Genomic DNA, 15669 nt, shown 5'->3' on the forward strand with positions numbered 1-15669 from the left:
ATTTTTTCAGGAGTAAATCGTTGCCTGGCGGAACTTCCCCTGACCATCGTTCACACTGCCACTACTCCTGGCAGGGCCTATCGCTACTTCTGTGAACACAGCTTATAAGAGTACTAATCGTATCCTTATAATTTTATCATCATTTTGATTTGCAGGAGCTGATAGTTGTATGCATACGAGAGGAGCCGGTATTATATCTTCAACGAGGAAGTGATTGGTATTCATTTGCACCAAGAAGTGCCGAGAATGTGGAGGAAAACATATCAACGGGGAAGATGCAAGGAGATGAGATTACAGATATGGAGGTAGCCATCAGGAAAGAGGTGAGATCAAGCAAAAGGGGGGTCTTCGAAAATTTTTGTTCGGGGATGCAGGGCTGTTCCTAGGGATTCAGCTGCCCTAGGCAAAGCCTATCCTTGCCGCACCATCAAAGCATACCAAAAAGTATTAAGGGGGTTACCCCCTTGAAAATTCATCAGTTTTGACCTATTTGTATAGCCTACTGCCCACCAAGGTCGTCAATCCAAATTTGATAGTGGGGGGACACACATTTTGGAAAATTTTACAAAATGGGCGCCAAATGAAGGCATTTGGTGGCCACTTTTTACACTATTGTTGTGTAAAATGTTAGTTGGAAAAAATTAAAAAATGTTCAATATGAAGGCCCAATTGAGGCAGTTTGCAGCTCATTTCTAGTTGATAGTCTGGACATTTTGTCGAGGGAGGGGGGGAAGAAAACAAAATTACCCAGTGAGCATTATTCCCCAAAATGTGGGGTGACGTCCCCCGGGATTGACACCCATGCTGCCCACGACCGCCTTGCCTTGCCTGGCCTAATGGTCGGAACGGCCCTGCGGGGATGTGCCACACAGACTTTCAGATATTTACTTTCTCTATAGGTTGCAAAAAACAGCAAAAACTAGGCATCAGTAGCACCCAAATGTGTCCAAATTTAGTGCTTTTAAGGGCACTTTTGCCCAAATTCCTTTGCAGCCCATTTCAGATACATAGTATTTTTCACAAACTGTAAAAGTGATACATTTTGCGTGTGTAAATTTTGCGAGTGAAAATGTTTACACTTTTCGGCCATTTTCATATAATTGGCTCAATACATGATATAACATGCACTCTTTGTAACCAAAGAAAATAGTTCTTAAAAATTGACTCATCTCTTTAACTCTGTCACAGATCACCAATTACGCACTAAGGGACGAAGATAATCAATTCTACTTCTACGAAAGTATCACAGAATTCAAAGAGGAACCACACAGATATGACATCATGTACGAAGAAGACATGCATACGTGTCAAGAAATCTACTCCATATACGCCATGATGGCTACCAACGGAAGGTATCTCAGAATGCCGCTCAGGTCAGAAGGGGCACCCGATGAGAAAGTCATTGATCAGTTTCTCTTCACACTCAAGGTATGTCTTTTATTGTTGCAATGTGCTATTCCAGGTGAAATACAAACACCCCCTACACAGTGTCATCGCCCCGATATCTTCATGGCAGAAATCGCCATGGTAGGGTGAATCCACCGCCATGCATGGCCATTATGGTCCGAACTGTTTAATAGTTTTGAGACGCATAGACATCCGACTAAGGCTACTGACAATAGCCCAGTGACTGACCTCTCTGTGTGTGAGTGAGCATGATATATGCCATAGGTCATCTTCTTTTAGACTGCCTCCACGAGTGGCCTATGCTGCGCTATAGTTTGGCACATATAAAATCAGAATTTTTGTCAGTTTTTAGCTCAATACGCGCGCTTCTTTCTCAATACGCAAGCTAACGACTATCATATCCTTTCAACATACATATTCAAGTGCAAGCAAAAAAATATGGCTTCTTTAGAATAAATAAAGATATTCATCATTTTCTACCCCGGTTTCCAAAGATTTATCGTCTGAATATCAAATCGTGCATAGCACATTCACGTGTATCGATCCTGGGTATTGATTTTAGTGTCTCTGCTGTACCAATTAATCATTAACCAGGCGATTCGGTGTGCCCTATGGAAGACATGGTCTTAATCTTCTATGCAGGGAGTGTGGATTTTAATGGGGTTACCTGAATGGGTGACTCCATCTATGCCATCCTGTGTGAGAGATGAAGGTTGCGTCTTCCATAGGGTATATGTATGGATTTCAACTGCAGTAGCCTAATTTTTGCATTTAGAGGTTCTAGCGATGTCAATTATAAATTGTTAGGGCTGATTGTTGCATGAGTAAAATTTTCATTATCAACAATCATTAAATCTCACGATCACCGCACCACATACACAATGTGTATACCCCACATTTTGTTTCAATAAAAATCAATTTCCATCTCCGCATATCTTAGCATGAAATCTAGCTACAAAGATACTCTTTGAGATCATGTAGCAGTTCTTCCTCTAGAAGGTTTAACTGTCCTATCTTCTGGTGATATCAAATGTGACATTGTCCCCCCTGCCCCAGGCCTTGTCCTTGGCAGTAGGTATAGAGTTAGTTCAAAATAGCATTCAGACTACTTAGAAGAACAAATTACTAGTGGCAACTATTATATACAGTACCGGAAAATCCAGCAGGAAAAGAATTGGATCCACAAGTGGATCCCAGTGGTCATTCTTAGAAAGCCATGATACAGCCAAGATGGCGAAAGTCTAAATATTTTGTGGGCTAGCAGTTAGTCTTTGACTAAAGAGGTGGCACAAGAGGTCCCTGGTTCAATTCCTAGTTATTAAAATTGATTGGCCATGTTCTCCATTGAATTGTGGGGCAGAAGCAGTGAATGGTAAAAGACCTCACAGCCAGTTCTGATCAGGGTGACACTAGGCTGTCTGCAAATCCTATCCTGGGCATGCATCATGGGAGAACAGTGAATGATTTTACCAGGATAAGAATTGTGGGGCAGAGGCAGTGAATGGTAAAAGACCTCACAGCCAGTTCCGATCAGAGCGACTGAGCGACTGAGCTGTCTGTACTTCCTATCCTGGGCATGCATCATGTGAGAACAGTGAATGATTTTCCCAGGATAAATAAGAAAATCCAGACAGTAATTATCCTGAGTTGTTCAATCCTTTCATAATATCAGTGTGTAGCTGATGCACAGTTTCCAGATTTTATCTGCTTTGAAACTGTTTGCATTAGGGCGTTTCATTGTAAGACTGTAATAACCTTGACCGATGCGATACAACTCGTCAAGGCAAATAAAAGTCTGAAAAATGCTCCCCTTTTTTCCATCCTTGAATGAAAAATTCACAAAAGGTCTGCTGTTCCCTTGAAAAAAAACATTGAAATCAATCATTTTTGAAGGACAAAAGGCACACTTTTTTTGCTCCAAGCACCCCTAATAAATCCAGGTTCCTAAAATTGTTAGGTTTTTTTGGGAAAAAATGCATATCCTCAGATCAGTTCAGTTCAGTTTATTTATTCTCGACATACATTGGTACAAATGAATAATATAATACAAGGAAAACATTTATAATAAATTAGTATCAATATACAAAATGCAATGCAAAGTAAATAATATACAAATGAGAAGGGGGTTTGAAACGATGTTTCTGGAAAACAGAAAGTAAATTTAGAACCATTTGAATAGATTGAATAAGTTACGCTAAATACACTGAGCAAAATAGTTTTTGTTTGAAGGAAATCGGACATATGGTTGTCAATATATACATGTTTTTAGTTTCTTTGTATTCTATTGTTTTTGCCAATATATTGATGAAGTTAATGAGGAAAATTGGCAAAATGTGCTCATTTATGAATCTTTCAACAGCAATATCTCAAAAACCGTTTGTCCGATTTGGCTCAAATTTTAGAATTAAGATTATTTTGCATATCTCTATGGAACAAGTCTATTTTAATCTCAACCAGAGCAACTTGATTTTGCCTTTCGTAAAATACAAAATAATAAAGAAAAGGTTAAAATTTTCCAATTGAGTTCGATACCAAGGTCAGATAATCTCATATTTGGATTGTTGGCAAAGGATCCCAGGTTTACTATAAAAAATTTGAATTTGACAGTAATTAAAGCATTTCAGATTAGAAATTCAAAAAAATATTGAGGGCATCATAGTGAGCATTAAATTGCACATTCTCAGCAAACACAGAAATGTTCCCGGTGGGGTCACTCAACTTGCAATACTGACCGCACGATCGTTACCAAAATCAAGGAAAAAGGGGTCATTTTTAGGGCATGTCCGCGGACAAAATTGTCTGTGAAATTGGAAAAATAGGGGTGTTTTATTGCACAAATGTCTGCGAAATTGAAAAAAGGGGTTCTTATTATTTTCTCCTGATCCCGTGGCCAGATAAAAAAACCACAGGAATAAATTTGGTTTCCTACTTTGTACTCATCCCGTGATCAATATTGTTCTCGGTTCTGATTTATATGCAAGGGGTACTACTTGAATTCTGTGATGCCCTTGTTAATTACTGAAATGTTGAAATAGGGTCAAAATTGCAAATGTGTCCTCGGAATCTAAAAAATAGGGGTGTTTCAGAGTACCATTTTGTCCTTGTTTTGGAGTAAAAAGGGGTAAAATCTCATGATTTGTCCTTGAAATCGACTGCAAAAGGGGGTAATTTGTACTTGTGGTAACGGTCCTATGCGTCCCCCTGCCAGGGAGTGACCCCACCGGGGAAATGTTCTTATAGTGAAAGCCCCACTTGTGATTCAAGCTCCTTGGGGAATTAGTCAAGGTTAAAATGTATCCATGTAAATTATGTTTTGTCTGTCATCAAAGTAACAGATGTATTGCCAGTTCTTCTGTGGAGAACTGGCCAATATTCAAAACCGTTTGATAGCATTTAAATGTCGGGTTATATAAAAGATCAGGAATACATTTTTTAAAACTTTAATGTAAAATATTTTGGGCAAACATTTTGCAATATTTTTTGTCAACACTTAAATAACATTCTGTTAGAAAGTTTTGCATTGCATTTTCAAAAATGTTTTTTTGAATATTATTGAAACGTTTTTATACCCTTTATATTAGCTAACATTTAAAACTTTTCTGTGAAACATTGTGTGTTTGCTGGGTTATATGTGACTGGACACTACGAATCAGCCTTAAACTCAGACCCCGGTCAATTTTGTTTTATTTCATGTTTAGAAAATATATATGATAAGCTTTAAAATGGTATATCATTTGACTTCAAACGATATCCAGAAGCAGGGTTATGGTTTGTTGAACTCTGCTCCTTCAACAAAATGGTACCTTTTTTCGGTTCTATGTACGTGTGTCTGTTTTTCCACAATGCAAGTAATAAAGTCATAATTGGCGGTCATTTCAAATCATCCCCAACTTAAGTCAACAAGCTTCAGGAATGTCCTCTCATTGTTAGCTTATTTGCTCGCAAATGTAGCTATAGACGTAGTCCATATTTCTGTATGTTTTTTTCTTTCTCTTGCCACATCGTTTGAGCAATGGATCTGGTAATTTGAGGCGGCGATCTTTCCATGATGGTTCATGATTGTTACTTATTTAGCTAAAAAAATTCGGACAGAAAGTATCATTTTTGGAGCATTTTCTTCCGAAAAGTTTTACCAAATTTCATGGAATAGTCTCCTATGTAGACTGTTTGTGGTGCTTTTCATATTACAAACACTGTACAAACTCCTTGATCGTGCGAATTTGTAAAAGAGATGGTTGAACTTTACTGTTTCAGTGCGGCTACAATGTCTGCTTTTCAGTGTTGCTTTTAGCACCAATTGGGCTTGTGCTGTCTATAGGCCCTTACTTCTGTGCACGAGCCATGAGCAAATAGTGTCTCAAATTCTCCCAAATCAGAACTAATTGGGCTACCAAATTGTTGATTGGCAACCCTGACTATGATCAAACATCTCACTCATTTACACTTTATATCACACATCTTGACCCAATTAGTTATGTAAACATTTACTCAAGGTGAAATGTCCTTTTGACTGGCACTGGCCTAGTATATCAGTATATGGGACCATGACAACCCCTCTCTGACATTACAAAACAGACAAACAGAAAGTCTGAACAGGGAAGTGCTGGGGGTAAACACTAGGCTAGTGGCCTTTCCCTGTTCTAAAGATTGAAGGGAGCACTTGTTGAAATATGAAGTCAGGAAAATTAGATGTGTGTGCAAAATTTTATTTATTTATTTATTTCATTTACCATGAAAGTGTTGTAGTTTTTAAGTTTCAAGTTTTTATTTGGAAATTGCTTTTACATCAGTGGCACTCATCTATCCGAGGGTGCATCCAAGACATTTAATATACAAACAAAACTGTATTAAACAAAATAAAATCAAAGGATACTCGACAAGCAAAAGGTACAAATAAATAAATGCCTTGAATAAATAAATATCTTGAGAACGCAAGTATATTTTCAAAATGCTGATTTGTGCTTGATCACAGCACTATGGTGATTTTGAGGTTTGAGAATACTGAAATGTGTTTTTCAAAGTTGGCAGCCCTGTATACATAGTTATACATGGCTATACATAGCTATACATAGCTATACATGGCTATACATGGCTATAACATGGTTACATATGGCTATACATAGCTATGCATGGCTATACATGGCCATACATAGCTGTCCATGGCTATACATAGCTATGCATGGCTATACATAGCTATCCATGGCTATAAATAGCTATGCATGGCTATACATAGCTATGCATGGCTATACATAGCTATGCATGACTATACATAACTATGCATGGCTATACATAGCTATGCATGCCATTTACCATGAAAGTGTTGTAGTTTTTAAGTTTCAAGTTTTTATTTGGAAAGTGCTTTTACATCAGTGGCACTCATCTATCCGATGGTGCATCCAAGACATTAAATATACAAACAAAACTGTATTAAACAAAATAAAATCAAAGGATACTCGACAAGCAAAAGGTACAAATAAATAAATGCCTTGAATAAATAAATATCTTGAGAACCGTAAGTATATTTTCAAAATGCTGATTTGCGCTTGATCACAGCACTATGGTGATTTTGAGAATACTGAAATGTGTTTTTCAAAGTTGGCAGCCCGGTATACATAGCTATACATGGCTATACATGGCCATGACATGGTTACATATGGCTATACATGGCCATACATAGCTATACATGGCTATACATAGCTATCCATGGCTATATATAGCTATGCATGGCTATACATAGCTATGCATGGCTATACATAGCTATGCATGGCTATACATAACTATGCATGGCTATACATAGCTATGCATGGCTATACATAACTATGCATGGCTATACATAGCTATGCATGGCTATACATATCTATGCATGGCTATACATAGCTACGCATGGTATTCCTGACCATAACCCATAACAAATGAGCTACAGCACCAGTGGTGCTCTTGTTAATTGTTGTTTATACATACCCAGACAAAATACAATGCAATAGTAACCCACCACTTGAACAGGATTTAGCCAAAGCAAACAAAGACTCTATTTAATGATTCTATAGAGGCCTTGCATGTGACGTATCATCCCGTAAATATGGCGGACTACTCAAATACATTCAACAAAAGCATGATTGCAATCTACCGTGACAGTTTGTCTCACACACATAACCCTGCACTACGATCAAATAGGTTGATGACTACATTTGATTGAATGGACTGCACTCCGCCATAACTACGGTGAAGGACACCGGCTCAAATCCTTTGTTTGGGGCCAATCGATAATTTCATGCAGGGCCTCTATATATATGTAGAAGATTATTATTATCCTCTTCAGCAATAGGATTATTGATTGGTTTAAAACGCTATCAAATGAGAAACACATCGCGCGTAATTGAGACACCTATGAATACGGCCTTCACATACATTTTGCACTGTATCTCAGAATACAATTTGCCGAGTTTACGGCTCATTCGTAGTGTCCACTCACATATGGTTTTGATTGAGGAAGCAATATTTAACTTAAATGGGTGCCCTAACACCAAAACAAAACAACTGATATAAAGTTAATTTTTTATTACTTCCGTGGTCTGAGCTGTGTGCCAAGCGTAGACGAGCGTACTAGGGGCGTAGCAAATGCCCGGAGCAAGCGGGAGGACAGGGTGGATGAAGTCCATGGGCCCGAGGGTTTAGGGGCTCCGAGCAAAAGCGAAAATAAAATAAGGGGAAAAGAGAAAGAAAAAGCATGTAACTCTAATTAAGCGCAGTGTATTCTCAATTATATTGACTACTTAATTAACGAAACTAAACACAAAAGCGGTTAGGGTAGTACCAGATCTTGATGGGGGCCCCCTGTAAGACAATTGAGGTTCACTAAAATTCGTTAAAATGATACTCTTCAAATTTAACATTTCCATCTAAGTTGTGATATTACAGAAGCAAGGGGCCCCTAGTATGTCGGAAAATTTATGAAAATTATTCCATGCATGTGCAAAATAATGATTAATGAAAAAACGATTTAGTAAATTATCTTAATCACCTCCTAAAGTTTTTCCATTGGGGGCATCCCCCACCCTCTAAAAATCTTAATAGAAGAAAAAGTTAAGCAATAATAATGTCCTGTTCATCTTCCTTTTTAGCACTTAAAACATTGTGCGCTTCGTGGGCACAAAGAATAGCAAAAACAAGTCCAACAAAAAATGCTCATCCTGACCACCTACATTTTAATGCTGCCACCACCACTGGTAATTTGGAGTCAACTATAGCTTTTTGTAAATTATAAGAATATACTTTATGCAAAAACTTTCGAAAATCTATGATTTATGAAACTGGAAAAACCAATAAAATGACATTTCAGCTTTGAAACAGTGGGCATTTTTAAAAGCATTTTTGACTACAACTAGTATTATGGGTTTAAGATATGGCTGATAAATGACTGCTCCTTGTCCATGGGCCCGAGGCTCTTGCTACGCCCCTGGAGCGTACACAGAAGAAATAAACAATCATGCTCATTGGCTGATCAATGCATTGGACTGGTCATTGGCGCAGCGCATAGTAAGTGACCTTGTCACTTCTATGTGATCGCAATTCACCAGTGTGTACCCGGACCACCAAAGTAATAAAAAATTGACTTTAAGGGGAAAAAATCAACAACAAAAGATATCTTGTTAATATACTTTACGGTACCTTAAATGTGGGTGCCATCAAGCTAAATGAGTCTGATATTGATCAAAATCAAAATTCAGTTTTCAATTTCATTACATGAGCTATTCTCAGAGCTTTATTTTGCTTTAAAAATCCATCACAATTAGACTTAATGGTTTCAGAGATGTGGTCGTTTTAGTGTTGCTCAGAACAATAAGACACAAATGAAGTTGAATACTATTATTGACTTGACTATATCTCAAATCAATATTCTCGGCATCCGACTCATTTTGCTTGATCACATCACAGATATGAAAAATATGTTGCATGGGGTTGTTTTATTGTTGTGCAGAACAATTAGATACAAAAGAAGTTGAATACTATTATTGACTTGACTATATCTCAAATTAATATTCCCGGCATCCGACTCACTTTGCTTGATCACATCACAGATAAGAAAAATATGTTGGTCAAATTTACACACACACATATGGTTAGCGGCAAGTCCAACAACCTGAAGTTTGATCACCCGTGATTAGTATCAAAGCACACATGTCATACGATACATCTCTTTTCAAAAGTGACAGATCCGTATCTTAAAGCAATCAAGTTCAAATTCATATGAGCTATATAAATGAATACTCTAGAAAAGTGATAACTTCAATCACAACATTTTGCTATCTACTGAAGATAGCATTCCCAAATAGTTAACTGATTTTGCTATCTACTGAAGATAGCATTCCAAAATAGTTAACTGATTTTGCTATCTACTGAAGATAGCATTCCAAAATAGTTAACTGATTTTGCTATCTACTGAAGATAGCATTCCAAAATAGTTAACTGATTTTGCTATCTACTGAAGATAGCATTCCAAAATAGTTAACTGATTTTACTATGTACTGATGATAACATCCCAAAATAGTCATTAAAATAAATGCATTTACTCACTAAATTACAAACTTTTCATCTATGAGAACAGTTCTTCAATGTGCTTGAGAACATAATAGTAACAATAATAATAACAGTAATAATAATTAAAAATAAGTGAGTGAGTAAGTGGGGGAGTGATTGAATGAGTGAATAGAATACATTAAAATACACATAACAATTATAATTTATTACAATATTAACAAAGAAAATCTTATATATAGCAGTTGGGTACCCAGATAGAAAAATGTAATCTTCATCATCATCAGTCGGCTGCGGAGCAGGCGACTACAAGCTTTCTCCAACTAATGCGATCTTGGGCAAGCGAAACAATTTTGTTTGGCTGCAGCATCCCTTCAGTATCTCCCAGGAGGTGCTGGACATACTGTAAGTACAGTGTGCTTGTGGCCGTCCCGGTTTCCTCTTCCCATGTGGTGGAATATAAAGCGCATATTCTTTCACAGGCTCGCCATCTTCAAGGCGCAGTATATGGCCGAGAAATTTGAGTTGATGAATCTTGACTCTGGCAACCAGTGGAGTGGTGTTGGTCAGGTTGTAGATGGTTTCGTTTGGAATCCGATCCACACGCTTGATGTTTAACATGACTCTGTAGCAAGATGTTGCAAATGCATTGATCTTGTTTTCCATGTCCTTGGTAATTACCCATGACTCGCACCCATTACAGAAAGACAGTAACACACGTTGTCTGAAACAGCTTGATTTTTGTTTCGATTGGCAGGGACGGGCTTCTCCAAAGCGTTCCAGTTTCCAGAAAGCTGCCCAGGCTAGTACTTTTCTTCTTTTTAGGTCTCCAACACTAGAGCCCATCTTGGAACCCAAATACCTGAAGTCTGTGACATGGTTGATGGTACTACCATAGACTTCAAGTGCTGGTTGGGCGTTACAGTTTGCAGTCATATATTCTGTCTTAGGTGCGCTGATTACAAGGCCTAGATCTGCTGCTGCAGTTGCAGTCCTAGTAAGCTGTGACTGGGCCCGGTCTATGGAAGATTCCAGCAGGGCAATATCATCAGCAAAATCCAGGTCATTCAGCATCTTGGCAGGATACCTGCTTGACCGGCGTGGGTAGGTAACAATTCCAGCGTCAATTCCAGAAGTTGATTTCATCAGAAGGTAGTCTACCAGGATAATAAACAGGAATGGTGCCAACACATCACCCTGAAGCACTCCAGTTGTTACTTGGAAAGGCTCTGAGATACTGCCATCTACCATAACGGCACTATTGGAGTCTTTGTAGAGCACCTGGATGGCATTGACCACAACCTTTGGTATTCCATAATGCCGCAGCACTGAAAACATGACGGACCTGTTGATGGAGTCGAAGGCTTTTTGAAGTCCACAAAAGTGACTGTTAAGGGAAGTTGGTACTCCTTGAAGCCTTCCATGATCCTCCTCAAAATGTGTATTTGCTGAGCACAGCTGCGACCAGATCTAAAGCCAGCCTGGTTGCTTCTCAGTAAAGGATCAATGTGGGGTCGGATCCTGTTCAGAAGGATCTTGTTGTACACTTTTGCGGCAATGGACATAAGCGAAATACCACGGTAGTTTGTCATGAGAGAGAGGTCACCTTTCTTTGGTAGAGGAATGATTACATTCGTAACCCATTGACGTGGTGGTGTCAGCGTTGAGAATACTTCCATACAGAATTCGAGAATCATATCAATCATGCTATCCCTCCTCCCTGAAGTGCTTCTGCAGTTATAGCACAGTCCAATCCTGCTGCCTTGTTGGTCTTCATGGCTGCTATTGCTTTGACTACTTCTTCACGAGTTGGGGGCTCAGTGATAATAGGAAGATCTTCAACAGCTGGTGCAGGAAGTTCTGAAGCTGCTGTGCCACTGTCGTTGTTAAGGAGTGAGCTAAAATATTCCTTCCATTCCTCAAGCAGTTCATGGTCACTGGTTGGAGCTGATCCATCTCTCTTTTTGACTTTCACCCCTTTCCTTGAGTTCTTCCCAGAAAGCGAGTGTATAATTTTCCAGGTGGTGGTATAATTCCCCATCTCGTCGGCCAGCTTCAGGTCTTCCATCTGCTTATTGAGGGTAGCAAGCTCATCAGATTTATAGGAGTTGTTAAGGCTGGTGTTCAAGTTCCTCCATCTTTCTCTAGATTGACGAGACTTTGAAATGGAGTACCGCTTTCTGGCCTCATCCCTTTCAAGTTTAAGTCTGATGGTTGCATCTGATACCCAACTTGGTAGTCCGCATGGCTCTTGCTTTCCAATAACTTTCTCGGCAACTTCACGGGCCGCTGTTTCGAAGGGCTCATACCTGTCAGAGATGGGTGTGGTGTCATCCATGCTCAAGACCTGGAATCTGTTTGATAGCTCCAGCTGAAATTCCTCCTTTGTATCAGGATCTTGCAACTTCTTCCAGTTGAATTTTGGTCTCTTGCAAGGTTTTCCTTTGCTAGTTCGCAGACTGGCAGCTAGACGGATGCTCACAATACGATGATCGGAGTCCACTTCTACTGAGTTGTATGCTCGACAGTTGCGGAGAGAATTTACCCACTTGCTGTTTATTAGTATGTGATCTAGCTGTGCATGGGTTGATCCAGCTGGATGGGTCCAAGTCCAGAGACGGTTCCTGGGTTGCGGAATCTCATCTGGGCGGTCTGAGATTGTACTCCTGGCAGGTGTTGACCAGCCGCTCACCATTGTCATTTGTTGAATCATGGTAGCAATGTGGACCAATGACCCAAGGATGGGAAAGATGACTGTCTGTTCCTATTCTGGCATTAAAATCGCCGAGGATGAGATGGATGTTGTGTCTTTTCATACCATCCAGGTGGTCAGATAGAGATGAATAGAATTCCTCCTTGTCAGAAGATGTTGCGCACTCAGTGGGTGCATATACAACAGTGATGCTGAGCTGAGGGTTGCCATGGAATGTTACAAATAGTATCCTCTCGGAAACAGCTTCAACACTCTTAAGACATCTGTGAATGTGCTTGGACATGACCAGACCAACTCCTCCGTGCCTTTGCTTGGTAGCAGCACTGAATGATAAAACCCAGTTCCTATCATCTGACCAAAGTTCATCGGTTGGGCTTGGTGTAATGAGACGATGTTCTTGAATTCCGGCAATGTCAATACCTGCATCAGCACAGCCCATGAAAAGCTGATGCATTTTCCCTTGTTGATTTACAGTACGGACATTATAAGTAGATATTACAAGAGGTTTGAAGGTAGACAGGCGACAATAATCAGGGCCAACAGTTCGTGATGGTGTGCCTAGTTCCCGCTGGTCCGTCATGAAGTCAACAGTAGACTGCCGCTCATCTACCCTCGGTATTTTCGAAGATTTGCTTGTAGTTTTCGTAATCATGAATTTTGCTGGGAATTATTTTGGTCCAGTCCCATCTAATCTTATGGGCTCCCCATTAAGCAATTTTACAAGGTCAGTTAAAAACTCAAGGTGTCAGTCACTAGTCATTGAGTAGATGTTATAACTCTATAGAAAATTTTGTGAGGGAATTTCTCAATTCATTACATGCATTGTTGAATGCTGGGAGTTCATAAAGTGCATAATGGTAAGAGTGTTTGCAACCTGCTTGCATTCAATTATCAAATTGAGCTGTTTGGGAGAGGATTCAAGTTTCAATAAACTGATATTGCTTAACAAATCCAGATTTTCGCAGTTTGTTCCTCATTCTGTTAATATCCTGCATGCTAAACATAAGAAGTCCAAGTTTTTAGATATTTTCTCAAAATATCAAGAGCTATCTCCCAAACCACTGGACCATTTACTACTCACTCTAATGCATTTTTCATGCTGATTCCAAATATGGTTATGAAAATGTACAATTCTGACATTTTTAAATTAAAAAAAAAAGTAAAACTTGTTGTCTGCAGCCAACATCAGCATGGAAGGAGTTGATATCACAGGATGCAGCTGAAATACATATGTCATTGTATATTACATTGCAATTGTCAATTAGAATGGGCAAGGTTGCTTTAGGGACTGGTCACTATTTACACGGATGGAGGGTTTCAAATTTTTTTGACAAAAAATTTGCATCAAATTTGTTTAGTTGATTTGAGATTGAGACCCTATGCATAGAACTGGGTCCTGTCAGTCTGTAATCTATCGGATGCTTTAAAAAATGCATATGGCGGAAAAAAAAATATAATACAACTTGATTGAATGTCTTCACGTTTGAAGCTTTCATTTCAATATGTACATTTTAAATGGTTTCATTGTGTTTGAACAGTCGCAATTTACAAACTAGATCGGCCTTGCCATCACTGCGTTTCTATCAACTCCTTGATTCAATAATTATTTGGTTGTTAATAGCTACATATTAGAATCTATAAGTACACAATCTATATTTACACTTTCATTGTAATTCCACGGAACTGCAAAAGTTTACGTCACCGTCATGTGATGGTATAATTGTCGGCTATGGTGACTGTCCCGTTCATCCTATAGAATGAGAGTACAAGTGACATTTTGTTTGAATTGTCAGTTGTCAAGGTTTAACACCTTGACAACTGACTATTCAAACAAAACATTAAAATGCTCTGCATGCATGCTAGCCATAGACTTCAATGTAAAAAACTCCAAGTTTGGAGATATTTTTTCAAAATATCAAGAACTATCTTAAAAACCACTGAACTAATACTAGGCTTGTTTGTACTCATTTTAATTCATTTTTCATGCTGATTCCAAATATGATCAGGAAAATTAACAATTATGAAATTTTTGAATTAAAACAAAAATTGAAACTTGTCGTCTGCAGTTGACACCTGTGTGGAGAGGTGTTTGAATAGTCAGTTGTCAAGGTTTTAATCCTCTGCGTGTATGCTAGCCATAGACTTCAACATAAAAAAAAATGTTTTTCAAAATATCAAGATCTGTCTTTTAAGAACCACTGAACCAATACTAGGCTTGTTTGTACTCATTTTAATGCATTTTCCATGCTGATTCCAAATATGTGTACATCCATATCAAAACGATGCACTTGTCGGCTGCTACATGTGTCTCATTTCACATAACAGCTAGGACTAAATACCAGACTCATCTCCGGAATGGAGGTCACTTCAAATCATCCCAAGTCACATGGTTTAGGAATACAGAGAACATTCCTTGACCATGTGACTTGGGGATGATTTGAAGTGACCTCCACTTGAAGATGAGTCTGGTATTTAGTCTAACTATTATGTGAAATGAGACACATGTAGCATTAAGTGCATCGCTTTGATATGGACATTTATATATGGTCATGAAAATTTACAATTATGAAATTTTTGAATTTTTAAGAAAAGATTTGAAACTTGTCGTCTGCCGTCGACACCCGCGTGGTGAGAGTTAATAAGGATAAATGTTTACAGAAACCATTCAGCAAACCTTGAAGAGCGTGTACATTGTCCTTTTATCACGCCATTGCGTGTGGAACTTTCACGTGCCCAGGCAGATAACCAGCTTGTTTGTTCTGAAGGGAAAGGTCAGATTTTAACCCTTGCCCTACTGTTATATCCAGTGATACCAAAATAAGTGTAATCATTCCTCATATTAATATGTGATGTGATCAAGCAAAATCAGTCGAAGATGGAAATATTTGATTTTGAGATGTAGCCAAACAATGGAAGTATTTCCTTTTGTTGCCTATTGTTTTGGAAATTATTTCACTGCTCACATCTTTTGAACTGGTTGTCCAAATTCAATGTGGTTTACTGCAAAATGTAGC

General features: G+C 38.6%; 1 protein-coding gene across 1 annotated transcript in view; it reads left to right on the forward strand.

Annotated features, from left to right (window-relative positions):
• Nucleotides 1-15669, forward strand: part of LOC140159195 (paladin-like) — a 156209-nt gene that overhangs the window by 57193 nt on the left and 83347 nt on the right. The window contains 2 exon segments of the mRNA XM_072182584.1: nucleotides 156-323; nucleotides 1189-1428. Coding sequence (XP_072038685.1) covers nucleotides 156-323; nucleotides 1189-1428 — 408 coding nt within the window.

This window comes from Amphiura filiformis, chromosome 8 (assembly GCF_039555335.1).
Source record: "Amphiura filiformis chromosome 8, Afil_fr2py, whole genome shotgun sequence".
Taxonomy (NCBI): Eukaryota; Metazoa; Echinodermata; class Ophiuroidea; order Amphilepidida; family Amphiuridae; genus Amphiura; species Amphiura filiformis.